At 43.2% G+C, this 15,304-nt stretch overlaps 1 protein-coding gene across 2 annotated transcripts; it reads right to left on the reverse strand.

Moving 5' to 3' along the window:
* On the reverse strand, positions 1-14,636 carry sec63 (SEC63 homolog, protein translocation regulator). Of its 2 annotated transcripts, none has more exons than XM_027015520.2 (20): positions 14,442-14,636; positions 11,540-11,639; positions 9,588-9,702; positions 9,302-9,414; positions 8,876-8,937; positions 8,708-8,766; positions 8,441-8,491; positions 8,231-8,339; positions 7,401-7,495; positions 6,869-7,001; positions 6,667-6,759; positions 6,409-6,554; positions 6,083-6,230; positions 5,881-5,963; positions 5,434-5,496; positions 5,030-5,197; positions 4,780-4,941; positions 4,496-4,696; positions 3,186-3,290; positions 1-2,806 (listed from the first exon to the last, which is right to left on the reverse strand). In XM_027015520.2, exons 1-20 carry the CDS (start codon positions 14,563-14,565, stop codon positions 2,669-2,671), a joined length of 2,268 nt encoding a protein of 755 aa, XP_026871321.2. In that variant the 5' UTR covers positions 14,566-14,636; the 3' UTR covers positions 1-2,668. The 2 variants fall into 2 exon arrangements, with proteins under 2 accessions (XP_026871321.2, XP_035385044.1); XM_035529151.1 differs by having other exon boundaries at positions 4,496-4,699.
* Between the last annotated feature and the right edge of the window lie 668 nt (positions 14,637-15,304).

The raw sequence follows: 15,304 nt of genomic DNA on the forward strand, positions 1-15,304 counted from the left end.
AAATCACAGCTTTTTATACATAGCATTCTAACTGATGCTACACTCTTTTGAAGGTCTATAATACTAACAATGACTGACTGCCCAACTGGTAAAACATCTAGTTTGGTGCAGCATCATTTATGTGTTACATGCAGCCAATATCCAACCCTTTCTCTCTTAAGACACAGCTAGCATTAAGATAAGGCTAATGCAAATCCAGATGAAATAAAATGTTAAAATCAAGATTGGCTACCAAAAGAGTTTGCTAATTTCCAATCAGAAGTCTAAAATACATACATATGTCACTCAGATTCCACAAGTCTTGTACTTTCAGTGACAAATTCATAACAGAAAAAAATAAACTAGAGATTACATGAAAGATTATATTCAATACACATCTCTATAGTCCATGAGTTTCTCGCCCATCTGCAGAATGTCCAATTCATCTCCCCTTGTGAACAGACCCGAGTCTTTCTACAAGTGTCACAGCAGCCTTTAACACCTTGCTAATCCATGCCCCATAAAGTAAAAACCTCCACTGAAAAACACTTTTATAAAGGGGATCAAAACTAATCAAGCCCACCGGAAGACTAAAGGTCTTTAAAAAGGGCCTGATGGCAACTCGAGGACATCCAGCCCCATTAGTAATCTACATAGCACAACTTAGTCATGTCACAGCCTCGACAAGGGGCTTTACTGGGCTTAATCATCCCACTGACATTAAGCAGACCACACATTTGACTTGGAAACCACGAGGCAATAAGCCATCTCAGCCTATTCAACAACAGCCCTCACTAGTACTTTCTTCAAACACAACGAAATCTAAACAATCAAAGGAAGGGGGGAAAAAAGGAGTTGCCAAAAATGGACAAAAGTGTCTTCTCCCAAAAGTAGCAAAACCCTAAAAAGGGAGGGGAAAAACCTCTTCCAGTAATTACACTAGTCTCTGACTAAAGCACTAAAAGCTGTAATTTCAAACCATTTAATAAGGCAGCAATAAAAACTCAAGTGCAGCCATCTGGTCATAGAAATAACCCACTAGGTACATAATCTTAATTGAATTCAAAAAGATTGCTCTTTTATAGACAACTGGCTTTAAAATCAACTATGATGGTTTAACATTGCCTATTCATTACAGACTTGAAATCAACAATGTAGTGAAGAACTTCCACTAATAAAACAGGAAATGGCAAAACAATCTCCATCCCCATTCTGAAGGTATTCAATTCTATTGGTTGGTTATCTACCAGGTACCAAAGCAAAATGCTGAAATGCAGTTGTGCCCATGGAGAACACAAAGCAAACTGTCCATAAAAATATCTATTTGCACAGACTAAACTTCTAAAAGGGATGAGCATCATACTTTGCAAGGCCAGTAAGGCATTTCACATAAATGGAATGTGAACTAAATACAAAAATACATTGAAAATTTAATTTTAATCTAAACTGAAAGCATCATCCTTTGTGCCTATTTGTGACAAATGTCAGAAAAGAAAATGAAGAAAAAAAGTCATATTACTTTGAAAAACCAATACAAGTCTTGCAGTTTCTCTGAGCTATCCAACCACCAGATATCTGTTTGAATTTACTACCATTTGTCTCATTTGTATTTCACTGCAGGACCACCTATTCAACAGAGTTGGTTTAAATCCTAGCATTTCATACTACCCGGGGTACTGAGCTCAGGACACGGTGCCATTAATGACATTTTGCAGTGCCTTGAGGACAAGAGGAGCACCTTCTTTACCTAAAACAGCAGTTAAATTCATTAACATTGATTTGGAACATTCAGAATATTTCAATTATCTTTAGCCGCACTGAATCTCAAAGGCAAAGGAAAGAAAGAATTATTCTCACTAATGCATAGGAAGGAAAAGCAATATGAAAACAGCAACCACATCTGCCTGTGATTTTACAGAGATGTGTATTTAGGCTAAAACTGAGAAAGATCAAGGCTAGGCTGCCCTGTAGATCCGTTTGTGGAGTGTGTGTAATTGTCAGTCACTTGTGAGAAAAGGGGGTAGAACTACACGTGTAAGGACAAGGAATGCCACAGAAAGGGCCAAAACTCAAGCCTCCTTCAGCTAGAACAAAAATGAGATGCACGGTTAATATATACCCCTGCAGTACCGTGTGCATTACTGCCCGGGACCATCCCACCCGTGGCTCTGCAGCCATATTCGGGTCCAGCTCACACCACAACACAGCATGCAGAGGACTCTTTTCTGGAACGTTTTCCCTACAAAAGACATTAAGGAAGGAAATACCCACAACACAGATAACGCTGAAGAATTTATAAATGATGATCGTGAGGTGTTTGGATTTTGGGGGAAGCAGTCTGTTTATTTGTGTTAAATGGCAGTCGATCAAACACCTGTGCTGGGGCAGATGGCCATCAGGGATGCCGCAGGAACAAACAGACGGCACTTTTTTTGGGGGGGGGGGGGGTAAAATAACGCAACACAAAATTGAGGAAAATAAGAGAAAGAAAAATAAACCGTCCCACATGTTCAGTGAATGGACGTGAGCAACATAACTGTGTGCGCGCATGTGTGTAACTGGGGCAAGGGGCATCTGAGTCCAAACCACTTAAATGTCACATCTGAACTTGCACTGTGTAGTGGTGGTTTTCTGCTGTGTGTGTGTGTGTGTGTGTGAACCAAGTTCAAGTTCATATGTGTTGGCCAGATTAGTCATTGTCTTCGTCGTCTTCCTCAGACTCTTCGATGCCGTCGCTCTCTTCTTGGTCCTCATCCTCTTCCTCGGTCTCTGGGATGTCCCACTGCGGATGGTTGTCCAGTATGGCCTTCGCTTCATGCACTTCCAGCTGAGGGTCACACAGACAGAGACAGACAGACACACAGAGACAGACAGACACACAGAGACAGACAGACACATACAAAGAGAGTTTAGGCTACAGAAGTAAACAGCTTTTTTTTTCCCCAAAGCGGCACTTGCTAAAAATACATATATTCATTTTGAAAAATGTAATTAAAAAAACACCACCACAATCTGGCATAACTTTTAGTGCATATTTTAGTGCAAATTTTAACTGTGCTCCAAAACATGCAACAAAAAGAAAAAATATTATTGATCAAGTCAGCATTCTAGATGAGCTCCATTAGAGCTGGCATGAGGCCGATTTGAAGGGAGCAGCTGTGGAGATCTCAGAACAATGCTTTATGAGGGAATGCAGTGAAACTCACCTTCAGGGGCTTGATCTGATCTAATCCCATATAGGAGTCTGATCTGAGAATCACTGAATACTGATAGTTCCCCATTTTAGATGGAGCAGGGAATTTCAGCTCAACCTAGGGAAGAGAAAGTTGAACATCACTGCCCAGTCTTACATGAACAAACTCTTCAGTTAGCCACAGTGCACTCAGTGCAACAATATGCTCACTTCGTTATTTAAAACAACCAGCAGACTCATTCTGGTTTCCAAACAGTGCTGCTGTGCAGACAGTAAGCTTACGTGAGCCAGTGAATTACAGCTCAGAATCTGGCCGCGCTGTAACTGGCCCTTTAAATAGACAGACAGACACTGCAGAACAGAAGTTGCCTGGCAACAGGATGGGGTGGGGTGGGGGGGGAGCTGCTGTGCATGAGATGCAGCTAGCGTCATTCAGCCCATCTCTCACTCACGTGCACACTTTCTCTTGCTCGCACACACACACACGGTGCTCAGTGCATACAAATTTTTTTTTTATCCTGACAGGCACATTCCCCTGGTTTTCATTTAATCGTCTGCATTGAGATTTCATCCAGTACGTTCAAATGTACCGTGATACTATACTCCACTGAAACATGTTGGAAGAGAGCATTTAGGGTAATTTTACAAAAAATAAAATCCATAAACAAATACAGACAGTCATACAATCCTTGCTATAATTAAACCACTCCCACCACCTCGAGCAAACTTATTACTGGAAGTAACCATGCTAGCTAATTGCTTATTGCTGTGTTCTCTCCCCCACTCAACCTTAAAGAGCTGAGAATAGACTGTAAGGCTTTGGCCAATATTTAACATGACTGATTTCTAAAATTTATATTTTAGCTTTCTGACCATTACTTTGTGTTAGATGCAAATGAGCAGCATCTGTTATAAATTACCTGGAGAGTGACTATTCTGTTCAACAGGAATGACACCGCGCTCATCCACGAGGTTACAGGAGCTAGCGGCACAAACGCTCACTCTAACACCTTACGGCCCTTTTAAAGGCTTCAGAAGGCACATGGGCCTGGTGGACTTCATTCTCAGGGAAAAAAGGGGAGGGGACACTAGAGCCTCATTAAAAATGCAGCGTCATTTTACCGTACTCAAATGAAAGACTCCAAAATGTACAGGGACCGGGGAACACCGTGCCTAGTCCCCCCCCGTTTCACATATTCTCATTCTCCCCCCCCACCCCCTTCCATCTTTCTCTCCCTTGCTCCATCCATCCCAAATCTGCCCTCCCTCTGTCTGCCTCTCCCCCCCCTCATCTCTCTCCATCCCTGCCTCCCACTGTCCCACCTCCTCGGTGTCTTTGAGCGTGCAGACATGGTAGGGCATGGACACCAGTGTCTGCTCCTTGCGGTCGGCGATGTACAACCACCACCATTCTTGCTTCTCCTCCGGGAAGCACAGGCTGTAGACGGGGTGCGTGATCTTAGACTTCGTCTCCAGAAGTGCCCGATCCCGTCGCTGGATGCTCTGCTGTAGAGCCTCCCACTCCTGCTGGACACACACAACAAAACGTGCATGTGGCTTCCAACAGGTTGTTAATTTTGCAAAAGCAGACGCGCACACAGACGCACCTCCTCGTCATCTCCAGTGACCTCGTCTGCCTCTGCATCACTCTGTTTGTCGCTTTCCTCATCTCTCTCACTGGGCGAGTCCTTGTTCCCTTCCACCTCGTCTGATTCGCTGCCTTTGTCAGATAGCTCCTCCTCTTCCTCTTTCGTTGCTGCGGTCACTTCCTGTAGGAGGCACGCCCACAACCGTAGTAAAATTCCTTTAAATATGCAGCCTTCACTCAAAATCGCACCTCTGTGATTGGCCACTTACGGTTCCTGCCACGTTGCCATTGGCCTGTTTGGCTTTGTCTCCCTTGCCCTGCTGCTGGGAGACTGGCCTCTTCTTCGTCAGCTTCTTCTTTTTGGACTTGGCAGCCTTCTTTGCTCCTTTATTCTTGTTCTGCCAAACTTTGGGCTTGTTTTTTGTGGCATCACCTTGCTGCAAATAACAGATCGTACAAAACATACACCAACACAGGAAAATCTATTACTTTGCCTGTTCAGTTTGATAAAAAACAAAAAAACAAAAACCACAACCACTCAACATCAGAGGAGTTAAACAAACACATGAAGCACAACATATACTGAAAACTTACAAAAAATATTAAAATATGTAGCATGCTTGAATGATTTACCATAGAGATGTCTGAACAGCAATTATTAATGCAAACGTACCACCTCCTCAGTGACAGTCTCCTCTGTAGGTGTTTGAGTGTCCTGCCCCTTCTCAAAGACCTCCTGGAAAAGCACACAAGCTCCAGGGTATAAACAGAGTACAGAATAGCAAAATAAACTCCCTCTTCACCAATGCCTGACTAAATTAGCTTTTCACTGCAACAAGATTTCTACAGTGGTCAGTAAAATGAACTTACATTGCACTGACCTCTAGTGGATGCCACCAGTTAATGCAAGCTCACTTGATAACTGCGGAGGTCAGAATGGCTGCAATGTGGAGAGCTTTGCCCTGGGCTGCCCACTGCTCACCTGAGGCTGCATGTGCCCGGTGTGATTAAAATTAGCTCACCCAGGCAGAAACTGAAACTGTGACTCCACTGGTCTGCACAGGAAATTTGGGCCACAGGGCAGAGCACGCTCCAACTATGTATGCAAATGTATACTCACAGACATTCTCTTCCGCGTCAAGGTGACCGTAACCGTGACAATGGACCCCGCTGTGATGTTATTGCTGTCTTCATCATCCAGCACTGAATTATAATCATCACACACACACACACACACACACACACACACACACACACACACTTTTTAATTCACAATATTGGAAATAGATAGAGCCAATGGTACAGATCCCCTCATCCCCAACCTTGAAGTTTAGTTTCCATGGTAATGCTGGGGAAGCTTCCGAGCACTGCCATGACTTCGTCATACTTCTCCTCTCCCAGAAACCTCAGCATGTTCCTCCGGTCCGAGTCCTTCAGACTCACCAAGTCCTCAAGGGTCCGCACCTTATACTAAGAGAGACGCAGAGACAGAGAGCGAGTGTGTGAGAGAGAGAAAGAAAAAGGGAGAGCGCGCTTTACAAATAGACATAAAAGTCATAAAATCAAAAGACCTAAAGAAAATCTGTAACCTCTTCATACCTCCAGGACTCTGGTGTGTGTGTGTGTGTGTGTGTGTGTGTGCGCGCACCTTTTTGGAGATGCAGTAGCGGAGGTGCTCCTCCTCAAAATGGGGCAACTGCAGCAGGGGAGACTTGGCTTCCTGCAGGCCCTGAACCGCCATCTGTGTCAGCTTCATGCAGTTCTCTATGGAGGTCAGCCTGGGGGCCCGGAAACCTGCGAACAAACCACATGAGCCGCTTTAGTCAGCGTGCCACACGGCGGCCAGGTACTCCCCCCAGGGTGTAGGGCTGGCTGGTGCACGCTGCGCGCGGGCATGCGAGCACACCTCCTCTGCTGGTCGCCATCATGGTGAGTTGGCAGCCCACGTTGATCATCTCCTGCAGCAAGGCAGGACACTTCTTCACCACGAACCTCTGGTCTATATGAGAGAGAGATAGAAAAAGACACACACACAAATCAGACTGAAGCTGCACAGCAAAAGAACAGATCAGAAAAAAAAAGGGGGGGGGGGGTATTTGCACGGTTACCCTCTTCGATGGTCTCGGACACCTCCATGCGGGCAAGGTGTGTGAGCACGAGCACACGGGCCTTCAGGCTGTAGGGGTAGCAGAAGGGAGGCTCCTTCTTCTTCACGTTGATGTTCCCCAGCTCCCGAATCAGCTGCAAAGGAAGACATTGACCCTTCAGCACTCACAAAAGAATTTAGAGCTCCTGTTGCTCTGTGGGCCCTCCCTACAGAGACGTGCACTTAGTGCACACATGATCCTGCTGTGTTGTTGATGATGAGGACCGCCTCATTGTGGAGACGCTTCCTGAGTGGTTAATGCAACCAAGTGTAAATCTTTTCTGATTACACAGATACAAGACTGTTTTATGTTCGTCACAGGGCATCCCACCAGGAAAGAATTTAGGCTCGGTTCTACCAACCACAACCACACCAGCTTTGCATAACAGTCAGTCAAGCAATATTTTTGCAGAACTCAACACCATAGATCCTTCGCTCTAACATGGTGTGGGGTTGTGGTGTGGCGTTCCTCAGGCTATGGCAGCATCCTCTACCTGTGGAACCTCGATGTTGTCCGTTGGCCTTATAATAGCCTCCTTGTTGCTACGTGGGTCGAATTCAAATGCTGCCGTCAACACCATCACCAATCCTGAGGAACAGGCAAAAAGACAGATTCAGCTTGCAAAAAAAGCAGAAAGAAAGTAGACCATCTGTTTGATCAAGGTGATTGTCAAGTACTTCAGAACAAATATATACATATAAAATAAAAATAATGCATGTGTGTGTGAGTAAGAGAGAACGAACAAGTGTGTGTGGAGCCTTGTGAATTAGTTCAGGTTACTGCAGCCTGCATGCAGGAACCTGAACTGGGTTCATATTTTAGGTGGGATTAAGCACAGAGCAGGTTTCTTCTGAGACAAGCTACAGTAAACAGGCTCATTGACTCGATGTGAGCCTTGTACACAGTGACAGTGTTAAGTTTCTCTGTGTGATGGGAAGAGGGCTGTGAACTGTCCTACAGCACCAAGAAGACGCACTGCTTCCCATCTGCTGCACTGTTTCTTTCGTCCTGTGCTACTTACCGTCTAAATTCAGTATTTTAAAAAAGTGGTTTTTCCACCACCAAAATAATTCACCAGGCTAAATGTATTCTTTGATGTTGCTAAATGGTTTCACTATAACTGAAGCAAACCAAGTTTGGAGCAACTGTTAGATGTGCGAAAGACTGTCAGTGGCATACACTACACTAGAGTTTTCAGGTCATGGCACTCTTCTTAAGCAGCTTATATCTGAAATGCTTCAACGTGGACAAGGGCTGGTTCTTTCAACGCACCTCTGTATGGCTCTAATCTACAGGCCTTAAACAAGTGGAAGGTGTACTCACGCTTCATGTTCATTGTGGGCGTTTTGTACATAAAGTGCATGAAGAGCTGGGTCGTGTTAATGAGGATCTGATCGCCACTGTAACGGATGGAACGGTACCACCATGTACCCTACGGACACAGGGGCACATGTGCACACATGCTCCAAACGACATTCAAGCATGAACCTTAAAGTTTTCAAAAGAACTCTAGTAACTAAACAAGTATCTCACCACAACCACAGGAAGAATGACCATAAACGCCAGTCCGTACACCAGTAGCACCTGCCAACAGCACGTAAGCATAATGGACACAGGTCATGGACTGGAACAGACATCTTACATGTCTCAGACCTGAGGCAATTGCTAACTTTAATCTCCCTTCCTAAAATAGGATATCGGGAGGTAAAAACACCAAAATATCTCCCAATAAATAAAAAACCCGCAATAAAGTTCCTTCAACATGAATCTGGAGAAGTGGCCAATCCAGAAACAACCTACCAGCATTGAGTTCTTCTGATCAACAATCCATGCCGGGAGAGCGATTCCAAAGCTTGTGACTGAACAGCAGAGCAATTTAAGCAGGGAGAGAGAGAGACATCGAGACGGACAGATTAAGATAAATAAAATAATCTGCTTTCTTGAGTAGAACGTGTGGAGGGTCCTCACCTCTAGGGCCATCAGGGTTGCCATAGGTCTCCCAGTTCTTCCGTGCCTCCTCATGGGTCAAGCTGTACAGAGGGGTATTAAAGCGCCGGTCACTCTACAGTCTTTAAAACCGAAGGGGATGTCCCATGCAAACGCAGTTCTAATTACAAGGACCAATCGATATGAAGCTGGAGGAGAAGCACTTCAAAACTCCGTAGTCTTTGAGAAATGGAATCAATAAACAGAATTGCAAAGCCTCAAATCTTGGCTTGAGTTTCTCTTGAGGGAGGAACAGCCCCAAGGACAGCAGGACTGCCCTCCACACCACAGAGCCACTTTCTCACTGGCTGTCAGAGTGGGAGCAGCAGTCTCTCCCAGAAGAAAAAAAGAAAAAGAAAAAAGAAGCAGGCAATAGATCGGCGAGAAACACAGTGAGGAGGCACTTACGCCGAGTACGCCTTCACGATCTTCATGAACGTGGCCTCATCGCCGCCCTTGTCAGGATGGTATTTTAGTGACAACACTCTGTATTGTTTCTTAATCTCTGCCACAGATGCCCCCTGCACACAAAAAAAGCATGCGGTTCGACCCCAGTTAGAACCCGCGTGGCCCGCAGCATCCCAGAAGATACAGAGAAAGAAGGAAAAATTGACATTACTCTGTGCATGTCACAAGTACGTAAGTGGAAATAGACATATTGCAGATTACTGTAGAAAAAGAGCGCTGGACTTACCGCTTCCAGATTTAGCACCTCATAGGGGTTATACTCCTGGTACTCGCGATCTAATTTAGACACCTTATAGGCCAGGAAGATAAATACTGCCCAGCCAAACAACAGGGCTGCCTTTCTGTTAGGAGATAAATAGACAGATAGACAATTACACAGACAGACAATCAGATAGATGAATAGGACACTCCACATTTCATACATGTTGCATAGTCTATTACACAAACAAATAAAGAAAAGCAAACCTATAACTGTTGAATAATCCTTTGCCCCAACATACATCAAGCAGCAAACCTAAACTGCACCCACAACCCCCTCCACACACTCACACGCCCTACTAAACAAACACTAATTTCAGGGTTGAAAGGAACAGCTTCGACCTCTTTCCGTCCATTCATTACAAGCATTTGATGTAGGTATGGTTCCCAAGGGAACCATGCAGTGGCAGAAGGCTCAGCGTTTAAGGGCACAGGGTTTGAAAGCACTCACTCAGCATGACAGACACTCTCACCCATTCTAAAAATAACCACGGCTACAACAGAGATCATTAAGGTTGGCACGATAAACCAGTGTGATTTCTGACTTGTGTGTAAACTTGGCTTGAATTATGAAATCCTCCCACTCTTCTGAGTTCTATTTGATCAGGACTAAAACTACTATAGAAAGGCTTCTGTGTAACTTAGAGGTTGATAAAAGGGGGAATTTGGTTGACCTGAATCAAATGAATTGTCTTGCAATGGAAACACTGGTATAAACTAAGAATGGTTAATGACGACTGCTTTTAGAAAAAAAACTGCTTAAATCAGATATTCTGTCAAGCCATCTTCATCCAAAAATGCATCACAAGTGCCAACTTGTCACTACAAGTAGCCTTCATAAAATCTGATCCTTCAGCAGTCTGATGCATGCTTTCTCTTCAAAGCAGCTCTAATAGAAAGTAAAATATGGATTTTTTAAGAGTGCTAAACAAATTATTCAAGCCAGACAATTTAATTGATTTTTTCCCCCCGACTAAACTTTTATCCAATACCAATAGTTTTTTTTTCTCAGTGATGCATGATATCAGCCAACAATCAGCAAGAGCTAAAAAAAAGTAATGAATAAAAATGATAAATAAATGAACAAAATAGACAATCCGCCAAATGTTCAAGAACAAGTAATGAACAGCATCAATTATGCTGCAAAACAAACAGTCAAAACAAAAAACAAAACACAGAGGCAAAAAACACAAAACACCATCACTGGCCTATGACACTCACACCCACTCGGGGAGAAAAACTGTCTGGGGTTGATCTTGTTCCAAAATGACACACACATTCTGTTAAAACTTCAGATGTCACTGCTAAAAGCTTCAGGTATGATATGTTAATAAACATGAATTCCATGAAAAATCTGCTTTGCATTTCCCCATAAATCTAAAAATTACTTATTTTTAATTTGCATGTTCCAGGAAAATAAATATTTCACAAATTTACTTTACATACATGTGTGTTTTAGAAACAGATTAATTTATAATCTAATCAATTGCATTTAATAAACCAGTTGGAAAAAAATGTTTATGATTCTGTAAATATTACACTACTATTTCACTTTTTTTAGGAATAGAGTTTAAAGATGCCTCCATGCACAAATTATGTTTGTTATGCTTGAGCAACTCACCAATGGCCAGTTTCTAACCACAGGACTGCGTCTGACAGCATGTTCTTGAATGCCAAACTACTCATAAACAAACAGTTATGCTTGCGTGTTAAATCTCCTGGCAACCGTCAACACCCACTGCCATGTGACTGTTAATGCTGTACTGAGCGTGCTCCACAACCAAAATAATATCTAGTCAACAGCGGTCCTACGCTCAGCATGAAGGGTAACTGACGAATTGTATACTGTTTCTAATGCCAATGAGTAATATTGGTGCATCAAACACTTTCTCTCTCAGCCACCCACAGAAACACACTTACTTTAGTGTTGGGACAATGCTCTGCTGTGATTTCAGAAGACGGAGGCGATACCACAGACATCTTCCGTGAACCCTTCTCAAGCTTTTCAACCGTAATTGCTCTGCAAACAAAAGTAAGTCAACAGAATATTAGCTATGACTCCTCATAGCTGTTTATAATAGCTCTATAGAGCTGTACCAAACAGACTAGACTAATGTAACCACCCAGCAAGCACACACATCTTAATTCTGCAAGTCACGAGAACATCTGCACAATAAATGAAAATATACAAGAAGTTTTTAAATCTGGAGCTATCCTTAATCTGCATTTTAAGACACTCCTGAAGCTACACATTTAAAAATATATTTATCATAATTGTTACATTCCCCATCAGTCATATAAACTGAAGAGCTAGAAGCCAGAGCTGGAGAGATTAGGAAGATGGATCTGGAAGCTAACACAAAGTCTGCTGCAAAAAGTTACTTTTAATTCAGCTGTACCAATTGGATTCTTAAGGGACAAATCCAACTTTTAAAATACTCTATTCTGAATATACAGTTTTTTCTATTGTCAGGTGCTTACTGGAGTTTTAAGGTAAAACATCAATACACAAACACCATCTAAACTATCACTTGGAATCACAATCTCTACATATTTTCAGAAAGGTTGTTTTTTAATTATTTCAGATTGTTTATATTATTAATGCAAATCAGACATGATGCTCCACCTCTAACCTGGCAAATGATCTTTTAACCATGATCAGTAGCTAAATATCTTGAAAACCATAAGTAATTAAGATAGAAATGTAATATTACTAATCTGGCAACGTATACTTTAGCTAGTTAACTGCTGTTTTTTTTTGTTTGCTTTTTAACCAATGAATTAGAGTAGTCTGCTTTTCATTTGAGAAAGATACTGTTTAGTTCCATTCTAGTAATTAAGTTTGTGGGATAAATACCAAACAGAAAATTCACCTAACCCAGGTATAGAGTTAGCCCCAACCCTAACCCAGGTATAGAGTTAGCCCCAACCCTAACCCAGGTATAGAGTTAGCCCCAACCCTAACCCAGGTATAGAGTTAGCCCCAACCCTAACCCAGGTATAGAGTTAGCCCCAACCCTAACCCAGGTATAGAGTTAGCCCCAACCCTAACCCAGGTATAGAGTTAGCCCCAACCCTAACCCAGGTATAGAGTTAGCCCCAACCCTAACCCAGGTATAGAGTTAGCCCCAACCCTAACCCAGGTATAGAGTTAGCCCCAACCCTAACCCAGGTATAGAGTTAGCCCCAACCCTAACCCAGATATAGAGTTAGCCCCAACCCTAACCCAGATATAGTTAGCCCCACCCTAACCCAGATATAGAGTTAGCCCCAACCCTAACCCATCCCCACCTAACGCAGGTATAGAGTTAGCCCCAACCCTAACCCATCCCCACCTAACGCAGGTATAGAGTTAGCCCCAACCCTAACCCATCCCCACCTAACGCAGGTATAGAGTTAGCCCCAACCCTAACCCATCCCCACCTAAAGCAGGTATAGAGTTAGCCCCAACCCTAACCCATCCCCACCTAACGCAGGTATAGAGTTAGCCCCAACCCTAACCCATCCCCACCTAACGCAGGTATAGAGTTAGCCCCAACCCTAACCCATCCCCACCTAACGCAGGTATAGAGTTAGCCCCAACCCTAACCCATCCCCACCTAACGCAGGTATAGAGTTAGCCCCAACCCTAACCCATCCCCACCTAACGCAGGTATAGAGTTAGCCCCAACCCTAACCCATCCCCACCTAACGCAGGTATAGAGTTAGCCCCAACCCTAGCGATAGCACAACGCACTTCCCTCCACATCGACACGTCAGACAGTGGACACGACTGCTTAGATAATTTTGTAGTTAGCAAAGTTCTGTTTATCTCCATGTTAGTTAGATATTTCTCCAATTCGCTGCTTCAGAGTAGGTACAGCAAATCTATAAATTGCACAGAGCCATTTTCATACTTTTATTATTTATGGTTTTATTAAATAACACTCTAGACGATAAATACGTGATTTGTCACATTACTAACTAGCTAGCGTTAGCTAGGATAGTTCGCAACGTAACTGCAAACTAAAGACAAAAACTTTTCCTCACGCTTCCTCAACTAAGGTGAACAGGTACAGCTAATGTAAATCTCATCTATTGTCTTACGTATCAAATGGTCATAAAATAACACGTCCTAATCTGTTTAGGGCTGGAATCAAGTTAGATTAGATAGCTAGCTAGCTAGCAAGACAATGCTGGTTAGCGACGTAACTTTGTCTAGCTAATCTAGGTTAACTAAATCACGAATATCCCCTGATCCCCTACACACGAATCTTAGCAACTGTGCACGGCGCCTTGCCAATTCAGTTATGCCTCTCCGACTAACTACATCAGTGTAACCGACATTATTGTAACCACAAAACTAAGATAGGTATCCAGACAGCTAACCTAGCTAGCTAGAAGTGTCTAAAAGCTAGCTAGCAACACGATGGTTAAAATAGTTAAATGGCTAAATAGTTGGCTGGCGACCCAGCACGTCTAAGCTAGGCTGTCCAAGAAGTTTGCATGTTGCCCTGCAGCTTGGCTGTCTGGTCATGTCATCAACACACAACCCAAACACGTTGACGCGTTTGGTACTCACAGCTAGCTAACCTTACCTAGCTAGGCAAGCTACCTACCATCTTACTGGCTGTGTAATTAGCACATGACTTTTATACTTTACACCCAATCAGTGCTCGCTGACAAGCCAACTCGCTTGCTAAATGTATCGCACAAAGGTTTGCTCGCCGTCGGTCACATAAACGAGCTAACTCTCAACGTTAGCGTACGTTAGCTGGGTGGTTAGCGAGTTAGCTAGCGACGTCTTTACTGCTTGTGGCCAACCGTCATAATACAACCTTACCCGCATTCTGATCCCGGGGCCAGAGATAATATGTTGCTGGGATGACGATTAAACCAACGAAGGACGTAAGGAAGTAGAAAAATGTGTTGCCACTGTCGTCGTACTGAAACTGCTGTCCAGCCATTTCGTAGCGGCACCAGAGCACCCCCTTCTTCACCGCCACTTATCCGCCCCTGAATCCGTCCAACTGCTCACACAGATACAACTTAGAACGAAGCCAGCACCTACAACTGTTGTACAAAAATGTCGAGAAACGCGTTTCAGAATAAAAGTCTTAAATTTAGAATTCAGACTTTGAGTTTTGTGCAGGCGTATCTGCGACAGTCGGAAAACAACATTTTTGCTTTTTATTCACAATTAAGATGTTAGTACGTGGCTCAGTATCGTATATAATATTTGTAACAAGTGGCAGCCGTTTTACTTAATGCACAGATCGTTACTTTTACATGTTAACTGTTGCTTATTTTCATAAACATCACGGATACCAAAACTCGTCACGAAAAAGGCAGTCCGTCGCGTTCAGAATACGTGTTCTACGCATGCGCTCTAAAAGGTAAACTGAGAAGTTAAAGGTTAAGGGAGCTGGTTTAAACATAGGTTGTTGTTTGTGATTTTGGCTGGTAAATGGGTGGGGTATTGAAGATTATTTATTTTATCGAACGCCACATATTGTATGTGATAGAAATGATTACCATTTTAATCAAACAACTGCACAACACCACCCCTTTACTACCACAATGTCCTAATTTGTAAGGATACTTAGCAGTGGGTGGTTTTTCAGCTCCATCAGTGTTGTAACAAACCTCTATCACAAATCAGTCATAAATGCAGTGACAAATCTGCTCAGTATTGGCATATATTTA

This window comes from Electrophorus electricus, chromosome 8, assembly GCF_013358815.1.
Source record: "Electrophorus electricus isolate fEleEle1 chromosome 8, fEleEle1.pri, whole genome shotgun sequence".
NCBI lineage: Eukaryota > Metazoa > Chordata > Actinopteri > Gymnotiformes > Gymnotidae > Electrophorus > Electrophorus electricus.